We start from the raw sequence: 24354 nt of genomic DNA on the forward strand, positions 1-24354 counted from the left end.
GTGACTTTGAATTCATATGTGAAATTATTGAAATAGAAAGTAGCGTTACAAACAGGTCTATAAATATTTGGACAGTGACACAATTTTCTTAATTTTGCTTCTGTACACAACCACAATGTATTTGAAATGAAGCCATCAAGATGTGATTGAAGTGTAGACTAAGATTTAATTCAAGGGGTTTACTAAAAAATATTGCATTAACTGTTTAGGAATTACAGGCAGTTTTTTTACAGTCCCTCCATTTTCACAGGCTCAAAAGTAATCGGACAAAAGTTGTAGCCCTTTTTCTCATTATTTCATGACAAATGAAGGAGATACAAGCTCTGGGGTTGATTCCAAGCGTTGAATTTGCATTGTTTGAATTTGCAGTTCATTGGAACTGTCAATATTCGGTCCTAAGAGGTGCTGATGCAAGTAAAGGAGGCCATCATTAGGCTGAAAAAAGACAACAGATCTAACAGAGAGATAGCAGAACATTTAGGAGTGGTCAAATCAACAATTTATTAAATTCTATAAAAGAAGGAATGCACTGGCAAGCTCAGCAACAATAAAAGGCCTGGAAGACCATGAAATTCAACTAAAGTGGATGGTCATAGAATTATTTCTGTGTAGAAGAAAAAGCCTTCACAACATCTAGCCAAGTCGAGAACACTCTGGAGGAAGTAGGCATATCAATGTCAAAGTTTGCAATCAAAAGAAGTCTTCATGAATGTAAATACAAATAGTTTTTGTCAAGATGCAAACCACTGCTAACACTCAAGAACAGAAAAGGCCAGAATTTTTTGTTAAAAAATCCTCTAAAAGAGCCTGACCAGTTCTAATGCAAGATTAACTTGTACCAGAATGATTTGGAAGTGAAGGGTATGGAGAAGGTAAGTAAGGGCATATGTTCCAAAGTATACTACATTATGTGTCAAACACGTGGAGGAATTGTTATGCCATGGGCACATATGGCTGCCAATGGAACTGAGTCACTGGTGTTTATTAATGATATGACTGCTGAAAGAAGTAGCAGGATTAATCCTGAAGCATATAGGTTCTGCTCAGATTCACTCAAATGCTGCAAAACTGATAAAATGGCACTTCACAGTACAGATGGATAATGGCCCAAAACATACTGCGTAAGTAAGGGCTTATTAAGGCAAAAAAAAAAAAAACGTCTTAAATGTCAGATGACTTCAACTCTATTGGGCATGTTTTTCACTTTCTGAAGAGAAAACTGAAGGCAGAAAGACCCACAAACAAGCAGCAATTGAAGGCACTTTCAGTAAAGGCCTGGCAAAGTAACTCAAGGGAAGAAACACAGCATTTGGTGATGTCCATGGGTTCCAGATTTCAGGCAGTCATTGACTGCAAAGGATTTGCATCCACATATTAAAAATGATCCTAATATTTATGATTGTTAGTTTGTAAAATTACTTTTGAGCCTCTGAAAATGGATGGACTCTGTAAAAAATGGCTGTAATTCCTAAATGGTTATTGCAATATTTTTGTTAAATCGCTTGAATTAAAGCTGAATGTCTACCCTTCAATCACATCTTGATTGCTTCATTTCAAATCCACTGTGGTGCTGTACAGAACAAAAATCACAAAAATTGTGTCACTGTCCAAATACTTATGGACCTGACTATACTTTAAAAATATATATATACTTATGCATTTTCATAAGTTCTGCCTTTCAGCTTCTTTCTTGGAATCTTTTGTGAAAGAGAAAATATTTAAGATTACATATAGTGGGGCAGCTGAAGTGTTCTTTCAGGGTGTTAGCTTTTTTGTAAAAGTATACTGATAATGGCAGTAAGTAGAATGGTGGCTTCACAGCTCCAGGGTCCCCAGTTCAGTCCTGAGTTCAGGTTAGGGTCATGGTGGATCTGGAGCCTAACTTGGGAACAATTGGCAAGAGGCAGCTACAAACCCTGATTGGAACACCATGCACACATACATTCACAACTATGGGTGATGTAGCCAATCCACCTATCAGTATGATTTTTGGGAGCTGGTATTTAAACAGAAAACCTGGAAGAAATCCACATGGACATAGAAAAAAACAAAAAGACAGTAGGCCTAACCTGAATAAGGCAATTACTATAGATGAATGAATAACTTTACTGACCATATGAGTGGGTGAAAACTTCCCACACTTCTTTCTGCATTGGTTTTGCGCCATGTCTCAACAGCTACAACTTCCAACATTCATTCCAGCAACATCTACATGGCATGTTTTCACACTTCCTTGTCTGAAGATTCCGTGCTATGCATCAAGCTATTAAATATTTTAAAATGAGCTCAAAGTAACAACAGTATTAAATAACTGTTGATCATTGGATGAAAAGGTATTGCTGTGATGTGATATGTCAATATACAATAAACAAACAGTGTCGGATCCTTAGATGTTTGTTGGATTTAATGCAGTTTAGTCATACACTTGACTTGAAAAATGTCATCAGGATTCAGGTCAGTCATATGTAGAGCCAGTTAGTGCAATTTGATTCTCTCACTCTCAGACTGTCTTTAAGTGAAAATATAAATTTTGTCAAGATCTGCTCTCACCATGAACACATTAACCTTGCGCTGCTAAAAATTCTCTAAGACTAAATTAGGTTATTTGTCATCTGTCCTGTTTGCTTAAGATTAGGTGTTTTAGTAAACTTTTTTTTTTTTAAGTAATGAGAATGTTGAGGGTTATTATTGGAGTTTATTTGAAGATCCTAGATGGACATTAATGACAACAATTTTTAGACACAAACTTGTGTGCGTGTGTGTGTGTTTGTGTGTGCGCACGTTGGCTACCAGAATGGTGTAAACAGTTTCAGTGTAACATGACTGGTGGAGCTAAAGAGCACAGCTGACTGAGTCATCGCTTGAGGCTTACCGTTCAGTGTCATTTCTATCTCTTTCTCTTCCTCACTTCCCTCCCTCATTTACCATCAAATCTCTCATGTTTTCAGTGAGCAGTCCTCACCCCCCCCCCCCCCCCCCCCACACACACACACTATAATTCCCCGTCAATCTCCACACCCATTGCCCATCTTTTACCCATTCCCTATTCCATTCCATAAGCTGAATGAAAACCCCCCACCCTTCTGACTTCCACTTTCCTATAAAAAGCCTTTTGACTAATAACTGTCTAGAGTGTATACATTATAATGCGCATATTTCCTTCATACAGTACCTTCCGAATGAATTGGGATGGCATGGCCAATCCCTTCAGACTCCTCTTCAGAAGGTGAAATGCATGCGCAATTAGGTTAAGGTCTGGTGAGTCTTCAACCTTCCACTTTTTTCCCCTGATGAAGTCCTTTGTTGTGTTGGCAGTGTCATTGTCTTGCTGCATGATGAAGTTCCTCCTAATTAGATTAGATGCATTTCTCTGTAAATTGGCAGTCAGAATGTTTCTGTAGATTCCTGAATTCATACTGCTGCTACCATCAAGAGTTACATCATCAATAAAGATTAGTCATCCCATTCCAGAAGCAGTCATGCAAGCCCAAGCCATGACACTACCTCCACTGTGCTTGCCCGATGAGCTTGTATGTTTTGCATCATGATCCTTTCTTTCTCGACACATTGGCCTTTCCATCACTTTGGTAGAGTTTAATTTTGCTTCCAGAACTTTTGTGGCTCATCTCTGCATTTCTTCGTGAATTCCAATCTGGCCTTCCGATTCGTAATGCTCATGAGTGATTTGCATCTTGTGGTATGGCCTCTATATATCTGCTCTCTAAGTCTTCTTCGAACGGTGGATTGTGATACCTTCACTCCTGCCCTGTGGAGGTTGTTGGTGATGTCACTAACTGTTGTATTTGGGATTTTCTTAACAGCTCTCACAATGTTTCTATCATCGAGTGCTGATATTGTGATCTACCATCTCATGTTCATCTTTTGATTAAATCAAACCCAAATGTCTTCAGTGTCTAACAAAAACAAAAGAATTTGCCTTTGTATGGCAAAGTGATCAAACAGCCAGAAGACCCACAAAAGAGAACCATGAAACAATGGACCCTCACTCAGCAGACACAGAGGAGTCAACTCAATTACTGCCTGTTTGGGTCTGCCTAATCTGAGCTATCCTGTGAACACTAGGGCAAGGGTTAGATACTATCCATGACCAAGAGCTGAACCCTGTCAGCCACAGAAACCCTGTCAAACCTATTGATGTAGGCCATTGGTCAAAACCAGATTGTTCACCCAACAGATAAAATCCAAAGGCTCACCAGTAAATCTGATGACCTAAGCTTCAGGAAAGGGGGGCCTCAGGAAAGGGTTAACACATGAGACCTTTGTTCTTTCCCCCAGATAACACAAAGCCCCCCGTTCCTTATCATATCCATACATTCCACAGACTGCATCAAAACACTCCATATATCCTACAGTACCAAGGGGTGCAAGAATAGTACCTTAACTACTGCAATTGCTGATGTTCTTCCATGTGCTATCCTGTAATTATTGTGCTTATTACCACAGAGTTGCCACTATTGGTTTGATTTATGTCGCATTAATTAATGTCGTGATTATTGTGGCTGGTCATTTGAACTGTATTAATAGTGGCCAACATATGTCTTGTTTGGTATGTGTGTGTTCGTTGAGTGATTTCCTATAAGATGAGAGTGTGGAAATTCAGGTAGAATGTAGTTATGTACAAGTATCAACAGTTGGGTCTAAAAGTTTAATACATACTCTATAAAAAGAACAAAAGAGAAGATGAGAAATTTTGTGCTCACAAAGACTATGGGCTGAGTAAAGTTATGGACAGAGAATGCAGTTTACACCCTGCATTAACTTTATGCAGATTGGAGCAAAACACTTCAGTGTCAGCCCAGCTAGGAAGAGTTAAAACCCCTTGACACAGAATCTATCGGGGGATTCTCATTCTCGTTGAACAACGATTCAGAGAGTTCTCCCCAATCAACATGTTTGGAGAGTCCTCATCAGCTAACAGCAACAGCAAGAGTTCTTGTCAACCAAGAGCTTCAGAAGTTCTTGCCCCTTGAATTCATGAGGAGATCACACTTGCTTTGATCATCAGCCAAGAACCGCCACCAAGCTCATCAAGCAACCCAGCTACGAGGCTCCATTCCATTCATCATCCTGATTGGTCTCCCAAGACGCCATTCCAAAACCCAACCAGACCGCTGAGGAATTCACATCACTGGGACTCTAAAATGAAAACTAAAATGAAGCGAGGCTTAAATCAATAAGTTGATGATTCATTCAGGTCATGATCTATGAAATAGCATACAGTGCTAGAAACTTGGGTTTTCATTCATTCTCTGTTCAAAGCCATTTTGGCTCATCACCCCTGTTTATGTGTGTGTGCATGCGTGTGTGTGTGTGTGTGTGTGTGTGTGCGTGTGTGCGTGTGTGTGTGTTTATGTGTTAGATTACTTTCTGTATATTGGAATAGTTTAATAAAGTCTCGCCTGTTTATAAGATACGTGCCTTGTGTCTATATTTACAGTTTACTGTCTTGAACTGCCGATCTTGTTACTATGCTCTTATTATAGTGTTTCACTATATTTAGGATATTATTGCTTTTGGCCACGGAGGTAATATCTAATACATAATTAATAAATACTCTAAGTTCAACTTATCGCCGATGAATAGTTGATCAGAAATATTAAGATAGCAAACTTTCTCCTTTCAAGCTGTTCTGCTAGTCTCTCCTACATATTTTGGTGAAGAATATAGGTAACTTAACCTAAATAGCTAAACTTCCCTTACATATAATGGTGAAGAGCGCAGGCAGCTTAATCAAAAAATAACACATTTTCCCTACAACTTGCCTTTCCTATACTTTCAGAGGGGACTATATAATGACCTTTCTCAGCTTGGCTCTCAAGCCTGTACTCTAACATACTACAGACTGATCAATTCAGCACTTCACTAAGCAATAAAACCTGAAATTGGAGAGAGAGAGAAAGAGAAGTACACAAGAAAGGGCAGGAAAGGATAGGCAACACTGCATCTGTAGATTCTTCACCCTCCTTATTGAAATGAGACATACAGGCATCTGAATAGATATAACATCATCTGTGTATTAGAAGCAAGTAGCTTTGATTGTATTTTGTTGCAAAGTCCTGATCAACACGATCAGACTTGTGGCACAGGGATAAAAATGGGAAATCCTAGTCTGCTAATATAAACTTATTTTTGTTTGTGTCTTCACGATTGGGATTCTACTACTTCTATTTCACGCCTCTCATCAGAGAATTCATGCCTTGGCATTATTGGCTCAGAGTTTTTCCCTGCTGCATGCTGTCTAACTGACTGCCAGGCCTGTGGCTAAATGTTATCCAGTGGGCTTCCTTTACTGTCCTGTACACTGTTAACTGCTGAGCCTGCTACATTAGCCGGATCTGCCAGTACATAGCACAGGGACTAGGGTTGAGTTTTCCTCTGTTTACCCCTCATTTGAGGATTTTTCTTCTCAGAGTTTTTTCCATATTACCCAACCCTCTACTCACTACAGGCCTGTGTCTAAGAACCGCATACATGGCAGAGTTGATTCCCTTGCTGCACCTATGGCACACTGTACACTATTGAGCTTGCTATGTTAGCTGGATTGCCAACACCACTCATTTTCCTGCGTGTCTGGTATGTGTATTTGAATGTGTATTTGCTGTGGTAACATGCAGGTTTAGTATACCAGAGATTCAGCTCAGTTTAATGTTTTTTAAATGAGCTGGGGTTTTTTTTCTTTCACTTTAGTAAGTTCCTCAAGGTAACACTGAATGAATTCCATCTTCTCCTTTATAGTGGAAACTTATAATGGAACATTTTGTTATTTTCTTAGATTAAGTTATTTAAGAGCTGGTTTAAAGTGAACACAGAAGTGCACACACTGAAAAAAACCTCATTGAATTTATTTAATTCCTACATCGGTTCCATGTGATTGAATTGAGTTATATTGTACTGTACTGTGTGCATTGATCAAAATTAACCCAAATATTCTAACATTTTATGTATTCATTTAAACATGTGGCAACATTTATCAAATGTGTTGTTACAGAAAGAGCATATTCACAAGGTGATTTACACATCCTGATTATCACGGATATCCAGAGATGGGTAGTGACGCGGTACATTTACTTCAGTAACTTTTTGAAATTTTTTTTACTTATAATAGTTAACTGTCCATACTTATACTCTTACTCAAGTTCATTTTTAATCACAGAAATGTACTTTTTCTTCGCTACATTCTATGCTGTTCCTCAGTTATTGTTAAATATTAATGAATATATGTAGTTTTAATAATTAGTTTAAATGATGTATCATGAGGTCGCAAGCCTCACGACGCACTGCAGTGGTCTGACATAGCTGCTCACGTTTTTAGCGTCCTGGAGAGGGGAAGAAGCAAGCGTCAACTCACACATACACACACACTGAGTGTGAAATTCAGGATTTTCCCTTGATTTTAATCAGATCCGAAGTAATTAGTAACTTGAATAGTCTCTTACTTTATTACTCTTACTCAAGTAATTATTTATAGTATGACTTTTACTTTCCACCATTATGTCTTTATGCCCACTGAACAGTTGCTCTATGAGAGTTTAGCTTTACTTAACCACCCGACCTACATGTTGGAGGAGTGAAAAGGAAGGTGTGAAAGTGTCTTGGCCAAAACAGTAACAGGAATTATCGACACCCAACCCCACGTACAGGTGCAAATGACCCATAACCTCTGGCCCACACAAACCTAAAGTGTGGAGGCCATTCCACTGAACTATTCAAAAGATATTTCAAATGAAACTGCACGAAAAGTTTACAAAAACAAGAGACTGACAGAAAATCCATAGACTATATTTGTAGACCTCCATAAGGATGGCAGCACCAGCAACCTGATTTTTTTACATGAATAAACCCCATGTACGGCACAGGGCCATCATTTAAAACTTTCCCTCGGCTGAAAGAAAAGGCGCCTGTGGGGGTTTCCAGTTAAAAATAAAAAAATGAAGAAGACAGCAACTGTCAGCATCAACATATAAAAAATGTGTAAAATGTCAATAAAAACAGAATGCAATGATTTGCAAATCTCATAAACCCATGTATTATTCCCAATATAATGTAGAAAACATACCAAATGTTTATATTGAAGAAATGTACCATTTTAAGGGAAAAACAGGGTAATTTTGAATGTGATGGCAGCAACACGTCTCAAAAAAGATTGGTGAACCTCTGCCCACCAAAAATTCTTGGTCACAATTGTAACTGGTGGGACAGTGAAAATAGGTCAGTAAGAAATTATCAGTTGCTCAATAAGACCCATTATAAAATTGCAAACTATATAGTAATTTCCCCCCCAGCATAAACAATATTCGTTCAATGTTCTAAAGATATAAAAAGCCAAACTGCATTTGGAATAGGAAATGATTTCTGCCATTGTAAAATAATGTTATAAGCATTGATTTATTTTTTAGTCTACAGTTAAATAAAACAATTTTATATATTCAAAAATGTATAACAGTATAACTATATAATATAGTTGTCGAGAATATCTCTGCAGCTCAAACATAAATCAACTGAAAGCACTATGTCAGAGTTAAAATTGAAAGTAGCATTTTTGTATTTAGTTACTTCTGTTTCTGAATATATAAGCATTATGTCATCAAATCAGAAGTCTGCTGTACTAAATGACAAATAATCGAAAATTAAAAACATCACACTTGTAAATAAAATAATTTTATATATGCAATTTATTACATTATCAAAATAAAAAGACAGTTAAATAGTGAAAAAAAACATTACTTTTTGGAATTATATGAATGGATGACAATAACTTGCTAATAGTCCATCACCTGAATTTTTCTAATTGGCATGGGCCTCCAGTCAGTGTTGTTCACGCGGAATTCATTCAGTGTCACCTAGATGAACTTTCTACAGTGGAAAAAAAACTCCCACTCATTTAAAAAACAATTTAAATGTTAAAATTAAGAAACAGTTGCTGGCATAGAAAGCCTGCATGTTACCATTGCACTATCCTAGCACACAGACAATGCCACCTTAATTTAAATACTATAGTTATTGTACCTGTACTATGAGACTCGATCACGCACACTTTATATTTTACATAATCTTTTAATTAGAAGCTTATTTAAATATATGTATTATTTAAGTATATCGTGTGATCGCACGTGACGAATCGCGTGATACCATGTGAAAAAACGTGCATTTTTAAAGGCCACATCTGTAGTCCACAAAACAATAATAACTGAATTTACACAAATTAACCAGTTTAAAAGTTTGCATACACTTGATTCTTAATACTGTGTGTTGTTACCTGGATGATCAAAGACTGTTTTGAGATCCATCTTTTCACGCTATGGACAACTATTACAAAAGGTTCAAACATTCATTGATTTTCAAGAAGACAACACAATACATTAAGATCCTAGGGTGTAAATTTTTTAACAGGATGATCGGTGTCAATTTTATTATTTTGTCTTCTTGGAAACATGTAGAGTGCCCTCCACTAATATTGGCAGTCTTGGTGCTACCTAAATTTGCTAAGATAACATCTCTGAGTCTACTCCTATAATGCCTGATGAGGTTGGAGAATACCTGGCAAGGGATCTCAGACATACAGAATCTCTCCAGATCCTTCAAATTTCAAGGTCCACGCTAGTGGACTCTCCTCTTCAGTTCACCCCACAGGTTTTCTATCAGTTTCAGGTCAGGGGACTGGGATGACCAAGGCAGGACCTTGATTTTGTTGTCAGTAAACCATTTTTGTGTTGATTTTGATGTATATTTTGGAAAATTGTCCTCTGGCAAAAAAAAAACAGCCCCAAAACATTAAAGAGCCACCACCATATTTAACCATGGACATGAGGTACTTTTCCATATGGCTACCTCTCTGTGTGAGACAAAACCACCTCTGGTGTTTATTACCAAAAAGCTCTATTTTGGTTTCATCTGACCATAGAACCCGATCCCATTTGAAGTTCCAGTAGTGTCTGGCAAACTGAAGACCCTGGACTTTATTTTTGCATGAGAGTAGAGGCTTTTTTCTTGAAACTCTTCCAAATAACTTGCGGTGAAGTAGGTGACTTTGGATTGTAGTTTTGGAGACTTTCTGACCCCAAGACGCAACTAACTTCTGCAATTCTCCAGCTGTGATACTTGGAGATTTTTTGGTTACTCGAACCATCCTCTTCACAGTGAGACAATATAGGTTGATTAATAAATTCCAGGTTGATTCATAACATTTCCAGTTGACTGGAACTTCTTAATCATTGTCCTGATGGTGGAAAAGCATTTTTAATGCTTGTGCTATTTTCTTTTAGACACTTCCCATTTTGTGACGCTCAACAACCTTTTGCCGCACTTCACTGCTAAATTCCTCGGTTTTACCCATTGTTATGAATGACTAAGAGAATTTGGCCTATGCGTTACCTCATATTTATATGAGGAATTTCCTGTTCCTAATCAGCCAGGTGTTTTAAAAAATATATATCACTGGGAGTATACTTCAAATATACGTTTCTCATATGAATTCATAGGGGTGCCAATAATTGTTGCACACCTATATTTAACAATGATTTTGCTTGATAAGCAAGTGTTGTGTTTGCAATCGTTTGATATTCATGAGAGCAGAGTATTTTTGTGAATTGAGAAATTCTGTGTTGAATTTGATCTGTTTGTTAAGATGCACTACAGGACTCCACAGAGCCTGCCCATGAAGGACAGGGCCTGGTGGTGGATTATTTAGGTAACATGACCACAAAGAAATATGAACAGGTTGTCTGCAGCATCCTTAAAGAGGAACTTTATATCTCTGAAATTATATCTACAAATAATAAAAAAAAGACCTTTATATTGTATTGTTAAAATCAAATTAACATTGTGCTGGATTTCAAGCTACAAATATTAACCTGGTGTCATTTTTTTGTTGTTAATTATTAATAAGGTCCATTATGCAGGCTTGTCTACTTTATATAAGAATCTGCACACCTAAGGAAATGAGTACATCAACGAAAAAGGAAATCTTTTTGAGGGTATTGAGCTGAGTTAGCAGATCAGTTCCAACCTTGATTGTGTGTTTTTATGAGCTCTGAGAAGTCGCACAGCATTCCATTGCAGTAATTTGAAGAAAGTGGTGGTGAACAAAATACACCATATACACCTGGATAGTGAGTGAATGTATAATTAACTTGGAAGGTGTTTTATTACATTTTCAATGCAAAATGTGTTGCAGATTATAAATCATAGACAAATCTGCTTACAGGAATTTATTTAAATTTGAGAGACAGAAGTACAGTGATCGGGAAAGAAAAATAAATGTGGTTGAAATTCACAAGTGGTATGTTGGTGGTATCCATAGTGACCAAAATGTCCTTGCAGGGATAGAAAAATAACTAGCTCAAGAGCTCAGGACAAACAGATTGTGTCTGGACTATCAATATTTTTATTTGCCATTGCCCAACAGCCAAGTGACTAATTAGGCCTTGTTTGCTGAATAAATTTTTTCATTTGAAGTGTTTTTGAATGCCACATATGTCACAACTCATTCCTGTATCTCACTGCCTGCTGCACTGCTATTCTTATTAGACACTGAAACTATGATAATGCCAGCATGTATTACCCTATCCTGTCACCCAGCTAACAACTTCCCATTCAAAACGTTATTTCTGAATGTTCTAGGGATGTTCAAATCATCCAGTGTTTTAGACAATGTATTAATATTCTTGCTTGGTTATAAAAATGTTATTTAAAACTTTATTAGAACATTCCGTTCCCTCGTTATATAAACGTTCTCTTAATGTTTTTCAAAGGTTATAAAAACATTCTTCAAAACGTTATTGCAACATGCCATTCACTTGTTATATAAATGTTTACTCAATGTTTTTGTATGGTTATGAAAATGTTATGTAAAATGTTATTCTAACATTTAATTTTCACTATATACAATGTTTTCTCAACATTCTTCCTAGGTTATAGGAACGTTCTTTGCAACTATACAGTGGGGGAAATAAGTAAATCTGGAAATATAAAGAATTCACAATATTAAAGTCCATTAATAAAGTTATGTGTAATAAAGTGGAACGACACATAAAAAAGTATTGAACACAAAAAAAAGAAGTTCTCCCAGGCAAGGTAAGGCAAGAAACCAGCTGAAATCCGCAAGTAATTATACCCGCTATTTATGCAAATTAATATCAGCTGGGGTAATAAATTGATGGTCTATACAAAAGCTTTTCATTACCAAAAGTGTATCACAGGACACAAGAAGCATCTCATGATCGGTAAAAGCAAAGAGCTCTCCCAAGATCTTCGGAACCTTATGTTTGCAAAACATATTGATGGGATCGGATACAGACGTATTTCAAAACTTCTGAATCCTCCAGTAAGCACCATTGGGCAAGTGGAAGCAACATCACTCCGTCATCAACCGGACACGCAGAGAAGCTCCTCGCAAGATTTCTGACCAGGGAGTCTGAAGAATAGTCAGAAGAGTAGCCCAAGAGCCAAGGACCACTCAGAAAGAGCTCCAGAAACACTTGGAGGCAGCAGGTACCATCGTTACAGAGAAAACAATAGGCAGTGTACTCCACTGCTCACGCTCACCCCACAGGACTCCATTACTTTTAGCATGCATCAATGTTTGACATGATCAGAAAAAGTTGGATTTATCATAAAACTTGCCTCAGGTGTTGTCACTGTTTGTAGGACTACCAGACCGATAAAATATTAAACTTTACTAACTAAGCTCGTTTGGTGTCACTAGCTAAGGGGAGGCCCAATTAAGCTATGGATTTAGCTGCTACGGTGCCTCGCAAAGTACATTATCTTTCCTTATGTTCTGCTCATATCATATTCACGTAAACTCGAATTCATATAGACATTCACACACCTTATAAAGCATCAGAGGATGTTAGTGTTTCAGGTTCAACCCATTTACTGGTTAAAAAAAAATCGCCATATATCCATTTTTCCTCACACTGACTGTGTGAGCTAGCGTTTGGCAGAATTGAGAGACTGTCAGCCAATAAGACACAAGTGTTTCCATGTATTTTCCTATAATATATATTGGTCTCACCTCCGTTCACTGAAGATTTCAGGTGGTCTTCTTTTACTGACGGTCAGTTACATTGTGACAAACCGCTCCAAGTGGAGAATTATTCAGGGCTAATGAAAAAAATCTTCAAGCAAAATGTGATTATTTTAAAATGCATTTTACTTAATATTGTTTTCTTAACAATAAATTTGTAATGCAAGTAACGTAGTTTTATTGACATCAGTAACTGTAATCAAATTACATAAATTTAAAATGTAATGCATTACATTACTGCGTTATCAGAAAAAGTAATTAGATTACAGTAATGCGTTACAAAGTGTCTCAAGTTACACCCAACTTTTTGAAAACATTGTTTGAAAACACCTGACTCTAATTTCACTTTCAAACGAACTGTTAATCTTAGAGGTTCACATACTTTTGCCACTCACAGATATGTAATATTGGATTATTTTCTTCAATAAATAAATGACCAAGTATAATATTTTTGTCTCATTTGTTTAATTGGGTTATTATTGTCAACTTTTAGGTAATATATGCAGAAATATACAAAATTTTAACAGTTTCACAAACTTTCAAGCACCACTGGTGGCGCACTTATAAACACTTATAAGAATTTATGGGGTGGCTGTGGCTCAGGTGGTAGAGGGGGTTGTCCATTAATCACAGTGTTGGCGGTTCGATTCCTGGCCCACATGTCTCCACATGCTGAAGTGTTCTTGGGCAAGGCACTTAACCCCAAGTTGCTCCGAATACCTTTCATGGTAGCTTTGCTGCCATTGGTGTGTGAATGGGTGAATGAGAAACAGTATAAAGCGCTTTGTAGAACTGCTAAGGTTAAAAAGTGCTATATAAGTCCAGACCATTCACCACAGTATTTCTGCTTCCATGAAGGAACGGCTTCCCCACAGCTCAGGTTCTACCTGTGGGAGTTAGAGGAGACATAAAAGAAAGTGGGAGTTAGAGAAGCCTCTGCCAGCTGTATGGCTTTGTCAAGGGACACAGGCCAGTGGCACTGTACCCACTTATATTGAGAGTTGATCGAATGAACTGCTCCAGTACCACCAGCTTGATGATTTGGTCTGCATCCCAGTCCTCTGCCATCAACCACAGGAGTCCTTCAGCTGCTGTGCATAGCAAGGGTCTTAATGTTTTCGGCCAGTCGCATCCAAGTCTATATCAAATCCTGGGTCTCGGCACCACTGTAGAACCCTTAGTGGGAGAGTGTACAGGAAGACTTGAGAGACAGAGACTATTAACTGAGCTCCAGGCTCATGTTTATTCAAACCATGCTTTTCAATGGGTTACAGGAGGGCCTGGAGACACAAAAAGACACACATAAGTAAACTCGGACTAATCAGACACAGGTGAGAATCAGCCCACGTTACTTGCCGGTTCGTCCTGCCTCCTCTCTCTGTTCACAGCTGATGCTCAACTACACCCCCGCCGTCACAGTTAGCAAACCTACTTCATGACCATTTCACCATTTCCACCAACGACTGTACAGTATTTGTGAGCGGACATGGTAGTACAATTATTAACCCCACCCATGCCCATATTACTGAATGGAGACTGAGCAGAACTCTATCATTTTACAGCTCCACAAATTTTTAGGAATAGTCCTCTGTCACTTTTACAAGTTCAGCTGACCTTGATATCTCCCCCAATATATATATATATATATATATATATATATATATATATATATATATATATATATATATATATATATATATATATATATTTTTTAGAGATAAATGCATTTTATAGAAGTTATTTGGTATATCGACATAATTGATGTGGTGATTGAAGGAGCTTCATGAATATGCACGCACAGACACACATACTTGACTCTATTGACAGTTCTGTAGCATGCCTTGCTATGTCGTGTTCTGCTATAAACAGTTTTAACAGACCCTCCGTGTGGAGTTTTGTAGATTTTCCAGTCTAATGCTCATTTTGATGTCTAAGCTAGCTTGTTATACTGATATTATAACTAGCAAACCAACATGAAGTGATGGTACAAACTGAAGTGATGGTACAAACCAAGGCAGCTAACACTAGCTGCATTTGATAACAATTTACTATTTACTGTATGACCTTAATGAATGATTGTGCAAATTAATTAATAAGGAGGTACTTACAACTTTGAGTTAGACAAAGTGGCATTTATTTATTTTTGATAAATAACCATGGTAACTTGGGGTTCAGTGTCTTGCCCAAGGACACTTCGGCATGTGGATGCATGTGGGACAGGGATTGAACTGCCAACAATGTGATTAGTGGTCAACCCACTTTACCACCTGAGTCACCGCCGCACCTGAACACATGTAAGGCTGTGTTGTAACTTTTTTTCTTGCAATTTAGACATCCACTTAACATTTAGTGCATTACAAAGAATGTACCAACAAAGCATCAATTATTCTCCATAAATTGGCTATATATGAACAATACTCATCAGCTAGTCAAGACAAGGAAAAGCAGATGCTAGCACGCATGCTCATTACCTGAAGTTAGTCACATTTCAGATACTGCACCAAATGGATTTCTAAATTTTGAGGAAAAAAAGTCACAATTGTGAGATATAATCTCACAATTGCAAGAAATAAAGTTAGAATTGTGAATTTTAAACTTGCACTTCTGAGAAAAAAGTCAAAATTGTGAGATATTAGCTCAAAATTGCAAGAAAAAAAGTCAGAATTGCTAGATATGTTTTAATTTTTTTCTCCAAAGTGGAAATGGGCTTCCATAAAAAATAGAGACATTTTTATTAAACACAACTAACATACATGAGTGTGACTGTCACGATTTCCCCTCACACAAAGTGCTGGAGCTCACAGTATGCTCTGAAACCCGAAGCGTGAGCTTGAAGTGCGAGCGTCTGTCACGAGTTCCCCTTGTGAGCGCAAGTGCGTGCTTCCAGGTTTCAGTGACATTGACTTTGTTTACTTTTGACACGTGCATTTGTTATGATTTCTGTCTTGTCTCCACCCCTGTATTGTCATTGGTTGTTTCCCTTATGTGTCATCATTTAACTCAGCTGTTTTGTGTTTCACCCTTGATTTCATTTAGTATTTAAACCCCTCGTGTCTCTTTATTCATTGCAAAGTGATGCGTGTTATCACCATGCCCAACTTTTGTTCCTCATGTTCTGTGCATTTTTTTAAATCATGGTTTGTTTATAGCCTAGCTTTCTTTGATTCTAGTGTAGCCTCGTTTGTGTCTGTTTGCTGATTGCCTGTTTTTGACCACCCCAGGCCTACTCACCCATCAGTGATCTTGTGGCTGAATGGGCACAGCCATGCTCCAAAATTTAGGGGAACACCTTTCCAGAAGAGTGGAGGCTATTATACAGTTTTGTTCAAAAATTTACACATCCCTTGAAGAATCTGCAAAAAGTTAATAATTAAAAAAAGGGGGGATCATAAAAATGGCATTTTGCTTTTTATTTAGTACTGCTGTGAAGAAGCTATTTCACGTAAGACACAATAAATGAATTTACACAAATGAACCCATTTAAAAGTTTACATACCCTTAATTCTTAATACTGCGTGTTGTTACCTGGATGATCAATGACTGTATTTATGTTTTGTGATAGCGGAGAGTGTTGAGCTCATGAGTCGCTTGTTTGTCGTGAGCAGTTAAATTGCCCACTGTTCTTCAGAAAAATCCTCCAGGTCCTGCACATTCTTTGGTTTTCCAGTATCTTGAGAGCCGTCTTTTCACACAAGATGCTATTGAGATCTGTCTTTTTACACTTAGTACAATTGAGGGACTCATATACAACTTCTGTAATACAAAAAGTGCAAACATTCACTGATGCTCAAGAAGGCAACACAATACATTAAGAGCCAGGGGGATGTAAACTTATGAACAGGATGATCTTTGCAAATCATTATTATTTTATTTAAAGCTTTTAAAGCTTTTTTCATTTAGTACTGGCCTTCAGAATCTACAAAAGATATTTATATTTTTCCCAGAAGACAAAATAATAACAACTTACAAAGATCATCCTATTTAAATGTGAACAGATGGATCGCAATATCATATAGCCACTGTCGGTAATGGGTCAAATATGCAGAAAATGCTGCAAAACCAAAGAATGTGCAGGACGTGGAGGATTTTTCTGAAGAACAGTGGGCAATTTAACTGCTCGGGACAAACAAGGGACTCATGAACAACTTTCACAACACATAAAAACGTTGATCAGCCAGCCACACAGTATTAAAAATCCAAGGGTATGTAAATTTTTGAACTGGTTCATTAGTGTAAATTCAGTTATTATTGTGAACATCTGTTATGCGAAATAGATTATTCAGGGCAGTACTAAATAAACAAAATGCAAATTTTTTGGTCCCTCCTAACTTTAATAATTTGCAGATTCTGCAAGGGGTATATACATTTATGAGCACAACTGTAAAATCAAAGGGAGACTAAATCTGGAATGGGATGTTCAACAAGCAAATATGAGTGTGATTGTTAAGTGTCCACACACTACTGGAAGTATAGTGTGTGAGATCTACATTGTAATGTTGGAATATTGCCTTCAATATTTCTATGAACTAAAAATTTTAAAATCCCAACAAATGTAAGAAATATTAAACTTGCATTTGGAAATATCAAGTAAATACAAAATGTTTGCTGCTGTTTTTTTTAGGAAGGCTTCTCTCCATCATCTGTCCACTGATATCTTGGTAACACTGCTTGACCACTGACCTGGCTGCAGTGATGGGACGGAAACTGGACCTTTCAGGATTAACTGATGGTGAGGCAGAACATGTGCTCAGGGTTGTACGGCGAGATATGAAACTGCGCAAGAAAGAGGAGGATCGCCTCAGGTAAGTGTGTGTGTTTGTTTCAGTGCTTCTGTGCATTCCATGTATTCTGTGTACTGTGTATTTTGGTGAAAAAAAAAAGCAATTAGCCAAATTGTCCACTTTTCCAATGGTGATGATTTTACTTTCCTCTAATGTTGAGATAGAGATGAAGTCACAAAAAATCCCCACAATTTATGGCCATTTTTAGCTCTGTCCTTTGACATGTAGTCATTATCATCAACAACATACCACCCCCCCCTTTGGCAACTTTCACAACTTTATGTGTTTTTTCCTGAGTGAAAGTAATCACCAAGTTGCATTCTGCTTTATAACTGTGTAGGGAAAATTTGCTGTTTTACACGGGCTGTTTGCATTCTCCACCATTATATGTATGGAAAATTAGCTGTTTTACATTGAGCTATTTGTGTTATCCACCATTAGGCCTATATGTAAGGGAAGTTTAACTATTTAGATTAAGTTACCTATATTCTCCACCAAATTATGTAGGGAAGACTAGCAGATCAGCTCGGAGGGAGACATTTTGCTGTTTGCTAATATTTCTTATCAACTATTCTTCCAGCGACAAGTTGAAATATTTACTTATTATGCATTAGATTTTTACCTCCGTGGCCACCATAAATAATGTCCTAAATATAGTGAAACACTATATTAAGAGCAATATAACAAGGCAGCTCATGACAGTAGACTATAAATACAGGCAAGACAGATGCCTTAAAACAGATGTGACTTTATTAAACTATTCTACTACACATACACGCACATACATAAACAAGGGTGAAATGGCTTGGAACAGAGACCTGTACGAACTATCAGCTTATTATTTTACCTTTGCTTAGTTTAGAAGGGCTTTACACTTAAGATTATATGCACCAGTTCAGCAAGAATCTGGAGGTACAGTACTTGCATTTGAATTGTCATTCCAACTGGGGATTCCCTCATTATGTCATTGTGCAGAAAGGATTCCAGTGATGTGTATTTGTCAGTGGTCTGGTCGGCTTTTGAGTGGCATCATGAATCACCAATCAGAATGATAAATGGAATGGAGTCTCATAGGTGGAATGCTTGATGAGCTTGGCGGTGGTTCTAGGCTGATGCTCCAAGCAGATGTGATTTCCCCGAAGATGTTGATTATGGAGAACTCTCTGAAAGTGTTTGTTGAAGGGAACTCATTGTTTCCATGGTATTCAAATGGTTTTACTCCAATCAGCATGAAGTTAGGGTGGGGTGTAGCTACGTTCTCCGCCCATGACTCAGTCCATGGGTTTTGTGGACACACAGTTTCATGCCTTCTCTTTTCTTCCTTTATAGAGTGTGGATCAAACTTTTAGTCCCAACTATTAGTACCTATACATAACATTCTAATCAATTTTCCTTACTCTTATCTTTCAGGAAGTCACTCAAAAAACATACACATACCAAACAAGACACATATTGGGCACTGTTAATACACTCTGTAGGCTATATGGAGTGCTCTGATTGTGGAATGTGTGAACAGGGGTGCTTTGCGTTCCTGGGCGAGAGAGCAAAATGTCTCATTGGTGGGGGGCAAAGGGCTTCCTTCCTGAAGTTATCAGCTTTACTGGTGAGGGTCCTTGGGTTTTATCTGTTGGGTGAGTCTTGGCCAAAGGCCTAAATCAATGGGTTTGACAGATGTTTCTGTGGCAAACTACGTGAAGTTCTTTGTTTCCAGGATAGCTGAGATTAGGTAGATAATGATTAACTCGACTCCGCAGAGTCTATGAGTGAAGATTTATTGCTTTATTATTCCCATGGCTAACTGAGTGAAGCTAGTTTGTAACGTTTGGTCCAGAGCTTGCTCTTGGGTTATCTATTTGAGAGGGTCCATTATTTTCGGGTTCGTATGGTTTTGTGGGTCATATATTCTGTTTGTGCACTGAGGTCCCTACAACTGACTGACTGTATTATAACTGATCAAGAACCATGGAGCAGTTCTCAATTTGAGAGGTAACAATAAATCAAATATTTTGTATACTTTCGTTTGGTGCATTGATGTTGGTATTTGAAAGTGTCTGTAAAAATGGTACTTGTCACTGATCTATGCAGTTTCCAGGTTAGATGGATTCCCTCAGTTCCAGCTCAAACTTAAGTTGTGAACCAAACAGAAGGCAGGTGCCTTACTTCTTTGCTGTCAAATAAATCAGTTCTATTACAAGGTATTTCTAGACATTGTCTACAAAGGAACCTGTAAGAAAATGATTTACCGTATTGCCTGGTTACCGACATACACTAACAAGAAAAAAAAACTTAAATAATAAATAATTACAAATAACATGTTTACACATTGCTCCTTCTCTCCTTGGTGTTTTCTGCCACTGGATTATGTGATACAGTATGTAGGATATCAAAAGGTGCAGATGACAGCACCTCAGAAAGCATTATGCTATACAGACATTTCATAGACATGACTTAATAATTAATGGCTAAGAATACTGCCTTAGAAGACATATCTGTTCAGTTATATATGGTTAAGTGGAAAAATTTGCAATCCTCCACCCACCAAGCACCAGACATCCATGGACATTGTTTTTTTGGGCTAACTCTCGTTGGCCTATCATGGCCTTTATTTAGCACAAAAATAGTCATTGAAAATTGGACTTTGTTTAGTCTGTCTGATTTGGTCCAAATTTATCCCAAGATGGACGTCTGTTTCGGACCACATATAGCCCTAATACAGCCATGAAAATAAGATCACATTGCAGCAAGTGGGGAATTATATCTCAAAGGAAACGTGTTGTGTTATGTACACTATATCCAAAGGAGTCTTTCTGAACATTTTTTTTTTAACATAATCACTGCTGCTCACAAACTTAAATATATTTACACAAATATAAATATGTTTAAAATATGTCATACAAGTAGCTTGACATTAGTGCTCTTTAATATAAAATGTATCTATAAGAATGTATTTTCCCACTGCTTCATGACACACGCACACACACAACCTCAGGATACAAATTTTCTACATTCTCCAAATTCACCCCAAATAGTCTCGTTTGTTTGTACGTTTGTGCTGGTTTGTGCCACTAAAAGCTTTGTTTGTGCTGCTTCGGTTTTTAAAATATTAGATATTAAGTTATAGGCGATGACGTCACCAGTCCCCCCACATACTCCAAATTCACCCCAAATAGGCTCAATCGTTTGTGCTTGGTTTGTACTGGTTTCTGCCGATAAAAGCTTCGTTTTTGCCACTGTCTTTTTTTTTTTTAACAATACAGTTGAAGTAAGAAGGTAAAATCCAAACAGCAAAACAAATCACATTAAATAGTCGCATTCACTTAATTGTTATCTATCCACTGTGCGTTTTCAACTGTTAACGGGCACAGCGGATCACAGGATGTGTGAAATGTAACACGAACTCCAAGGTAAGTGTGTTTACTTGTTACTGTATATGTTATGTGAATTACAGTAGTAATATTAACATTGTCATAAATAAATACATGCACCATAATCTGTTTGCTATAGCTCTGTGTTTATACATGTGGGAACTTGTGACTCAATGAATTAAGAATTAAGCCAAAATGATTTTATTTGTGAAATTGAATTACCGTGTACTATCAAACATCCATTAACACAAATAATGGACCTTTAAAAACTTACACTTAAAAACACTTAATACTGACAAGCCACTATCTGTCTTCAAACCAAGACTTGAGTGCAAACACCATCAAGCCCAACTTCCTGAAAAGCAGAGACGACTTATCCAAGCAGGAGTAGGAAAATGAGGGTGTGTGGCCTACAACAAAATACTTGAGCTTTTGAAATTAAATTTAAACAATGCAATCACTCTTCTGTGTATAACACAGCATGTGGGAATGTTTAGCTTTTTTCTGACACTCCTGTTACTCCACTTCTCAGGGCATCATACATCTCCAAGACACATTGAGACCCCTTGAAAGATGCTCTGATTATGAGTAGCTATGTTACCATTTTGGACAATTGCCTCTTTTGATGGACAGAGGACTGTGAAAATGGAATCCCTGTCAACTGCTGGTTTCTTGGGCATCTGGCATACACAAAACAATTACCCACTGAAATAATCCTGACTCCAAAAATGTCATGTACAGTATAAACTTGTTTTCATGTATTACTGTATTTGCCTGAATACAAGGAAAATATAATATAATAATAATATATAAGAAATTATATCTTATATTAGGTCCAATATGGTAATGTTGACCCCTAGATGCACAACGTATTCAAAAAACTAACATGGATACCATGTGCAGCTGTAATTAGCATTTCATAGCTACCTTAGCCATATTAGTATTAGCAATGAGTTTTGATATGATACTCCTTGTAAATAAATGAAAGGTTCAATCAGGAGAGACCAGTGAATGAAGTAAAGATACTTGTTTGTTGAACAAATGATGAGATGATTAGTCTTGACAAAGTCTTCGGCAATTCGACTCTAAAAGTGTGCTCACACCGAGGAGATTTACGCCTATAAGTCTTTGTCCACTTAAGCTTCAATGGTGAGTAACTATTCAATACTTTAACTAATGTCTCAAAGGACATAAGTGTTGCTGTCACTTAACTTCTCTTTGTCTAACATTAGGAAGCTAGTTAGCTACAACAGCACACTAGTTAGTTTATTAGCTAGTTACATAGGCTAAGCATTGTTTGATGGTCGCTAGCTAGCTGGCTAATTAGTTAAGCCCCACACTTTAGTTTGCAGTTGCACAGTTAACAGTTCATTTTCATGTCTACCAGAGTTCTCAATAGGTGGTTCAAGCATTCAGGCTTTTACTTAAAACATTCACACATGAATAGTTGTCAAACATTTTGTGTGAAAATATCCATGGATTCTTGTAACATTTATTTATGTTTCAGCTGGCGGAGGTTCAGATGAAGATAGCCAGAGTGTTAGTGAAAGAGATTATGATCCACCATCTTCAGAACAGAGTCACCAAGCAGTTGTTCTGGCCCAGTAGGACCAGATGGTATGCTGCTGTTTACATACTGCAGTTGTAATGATATAATCTAAATCAACAATTTGATAGTTACTGTTTGCATGTCTTGATGAGAGTGGGTTTATGAAAGTGTAGGGGCATTCACTCTGGTTTTATTTTCATTTGCTTCTTTCCAGACATTCTGCTGTCCAGCCGTCATATAATTATTCTGCTTCCCTACGACCTGATGGTGTGCCTTTGTTTTCCTTTTATTTCTTCAAATATTGTATTATATTTTATTTTGTGTTTGTATGTGCATTATTCTTAATGAAAAAATAAATACATTATGAACAATTTAAAGTTGTGATTGTAAAAGTTTTCTGCTAATCCAGAAAGTGCTTGAACTTGAGGGCTTTAAAGAACAGTTAAGAAGGTATACAGTGTCCTAAGTGCTAGAGCGAGCTGCAAATGACAAGGTAAAATGTATGTAATACTCATTAAGTTCAGAATTGCGCATGACTTGAGTCATTATACTTGGCCCCTGTCTGTAAAGTGTGGCCCCATTGTGGCCCCTGCTTTTAGAAAATTCTACAGATGTGGCCTTTAAGACCGTTTTTCCACATGGTTTCACACGATTCGTCATGTGTGATCACGGGGTACCCTGCAAGCATGCTCTTTAGAATTTAAATTCATTTGTTGTACTTCACACAATAACCACCATGTGGCGAATAGAACAACATACTGTAGCTGAACACAGTACAAAAAATAAAATGGAATGTGGTGGAATGGTTCAGATAAAAATATTACGCTTCTCATCAAAACTTATGATAAACCTAATTTAAACAAGTTTCTAATTACACAATTTAATTATATAAAGTGATATAATATCGATATTGTGATGCACTTTTCTGAGATATTGTGGGTATGGTGATGTAATTTTTGAAATATTTTCAATTAAAAAAATTCATTAACTATATCAAAATACAGTGGGGAAAATTGGTATTGGACGTGTCAACATTGTTTTCAGTAAATATATTTCCAATGAGGCTATTCACATGAATTGTCACACCCACACACACTCCTGTCTTTGTCCACTTTCTTCAGTTATCCTGCTTTTTATTTATTTATTTTTATCCTAATATTTGTCTTTTTCCCGTCACTCTCATCCTGACTGTCTCGGCCGCCATCTAAGTTCTTCCTACTCCTCTCTCTTTTTCTTCTTGTCTTTGTCCATGTGTATATTAACACTTTCTTCCCTGATTCACTATCTCTTTTTCTCACTTTCCATATTTTCCCTTTTGGTCCCTATCCAATTTTATATTCTGTCCCTCATTACTTCTCTCTTTCCTATCTCTCTCATCCCTCTCTATCTCACCATCCACCCCTCCATCACTATCCACTCTCTTCCCTCATCTGTCTATCTCAAACATTTCCAGTTCTCTCCATTCCCCCTCGTTTTCTCCTTGTTATCTGCTCCCATTCTCTGTCCACACTTTCCACCTTCATCTCATACCCTCACTTTCTTTTCCTTTTACCCCTCTGTCTCTACTCACCCATCTTAACCTTTCCATCTTCTCTCTTTCACTGCCCATCT

General features: G+C 37.3%; 1 protein-coding gene across 1 annotated transcript in view; it reads left to right on the forward strand.

Moving 5' to 3' along the window:
* The window catches only part of myripb (myosin VIIA and Rab interacting protein b), a 70797-nt gene that overhangs the window by 2009 nt on the left and 44434 nt on the right, over nt 1–24354 (forward strand). Inside the window, exon 2 of the mRNA XM_017453443.3 lies at nt 17670–17850. Coding sequence (XP_017308932.2) covers nt 17741–17850 — 110 coding nt within the window. The 5' untranslated portion in view covers nt 17670–17740. The remainder of the gene's footprint in view (nt 1–17669; nt 17851–24354) is intronic.

This window comes from Ictalurus punctatus, chromosome 23, assembly GCF_001660625.3.
Source record: "Ictalurus punctatus breed USDA103 chromosome 23, Coco_2.0, whole genome shotgun sequence".
NCBI classification, from domain to species: Eukaryota; Metazoa; Chordata; class Actinopteri; order Siluriformes; family Ictaluridae; genus Ictalurus; species Ictalurus punctatus.